The sequence below is a fragment of the Gekko japonicus genome, unplaced genomic scaffold (genome assembly GCF_001447785.1).
Source record: "Gekko japonicus isolate JY-2015 unplaced genomic scaffold, Gekko_japonicus_V1.1 scaffold4738, whole genome shotgun sequence".
NCBI classification, from domain to species: domain Eukaryota; kingdom Metazoa; phylum Chordata; class Lepidosauria; order Squamata; family Gekkonidae; genus Gekko; species Gekko japonicus.
The window spans coordinates 18,167-18,678 of NW_015160977.1; the positions used below are offsets into that span (position 1 = coordinate 18,167).

Sequence of the window (512 nt, forward strand, 5' to 3'; positions counted from 1 at the left end):
CTCCAGGCGGGTTTGTCTGGGGATCCTGGAGGTTTTTTGTCATCTTCTTGGTGTGGAACAGTGGTCCTTGGGGGTGTGAGGGGGAAGTATTTGTGAATTTCCTGCCTGGTGCAGGGGGTTGGACTAGATGGCCCTGGAGGGTCCCTTCCAACTCTGTGATTCTGTGATACTGACCAGGGCCAGCCCTGCCTCAGCTACTGAGATCTGCTGAGATCCGGCCAGCCTTGGCCCTCCCAGTCAGGCCTTCTTCAGCCTCTCTTATTGTCCTTCTCTTCCCAGCCCCTGAGCATCAACGGAGACAAAGAGTACCTGGATGACATCGACGGTCCCACGCCTTACTCGCTGCGCCCCGTCATCGCTGTAGCCATCTGCCCGGCGGACGACAGCGAGGAAACGGGCCTGCTGCCGGTCAAAGTGGACCTGGACAAGACTGCTCTCTAAGGGGCTCCGTGGTCACTCCGATTCCACCCCTCCCCTCCCCTCTCCGCCCTCCCCTCCCCCTCGTGTAGCCC

The 512-nt window shown here is 60.2% G+C and overlaps 1 protein-coding gene across 1 annotated transcript in view; it reads left to right on the forward strand.

Moving 5' to 3' along the window:
- Positions 1-486, forward strand: part of LOC107122415 (transmembrane protein 59-like) — a gene marked incomplete at its 5' end in the record, with an annotated part of 18,459 nt that extends 17,973 nt beyond the window's left edge. Inside the window, one exon of the mRNA XM_015425511.1 lies at positions 280-486. Within this exon, the coding sequence (XP_015280997.1) occupies positions 280-441 (162 nt within the window). The remainder of the gene's footprint in view (positions 1-279) is intronic.
- Between the last annotated feature and the right edge of the window lie 26 nt (positions 487-512).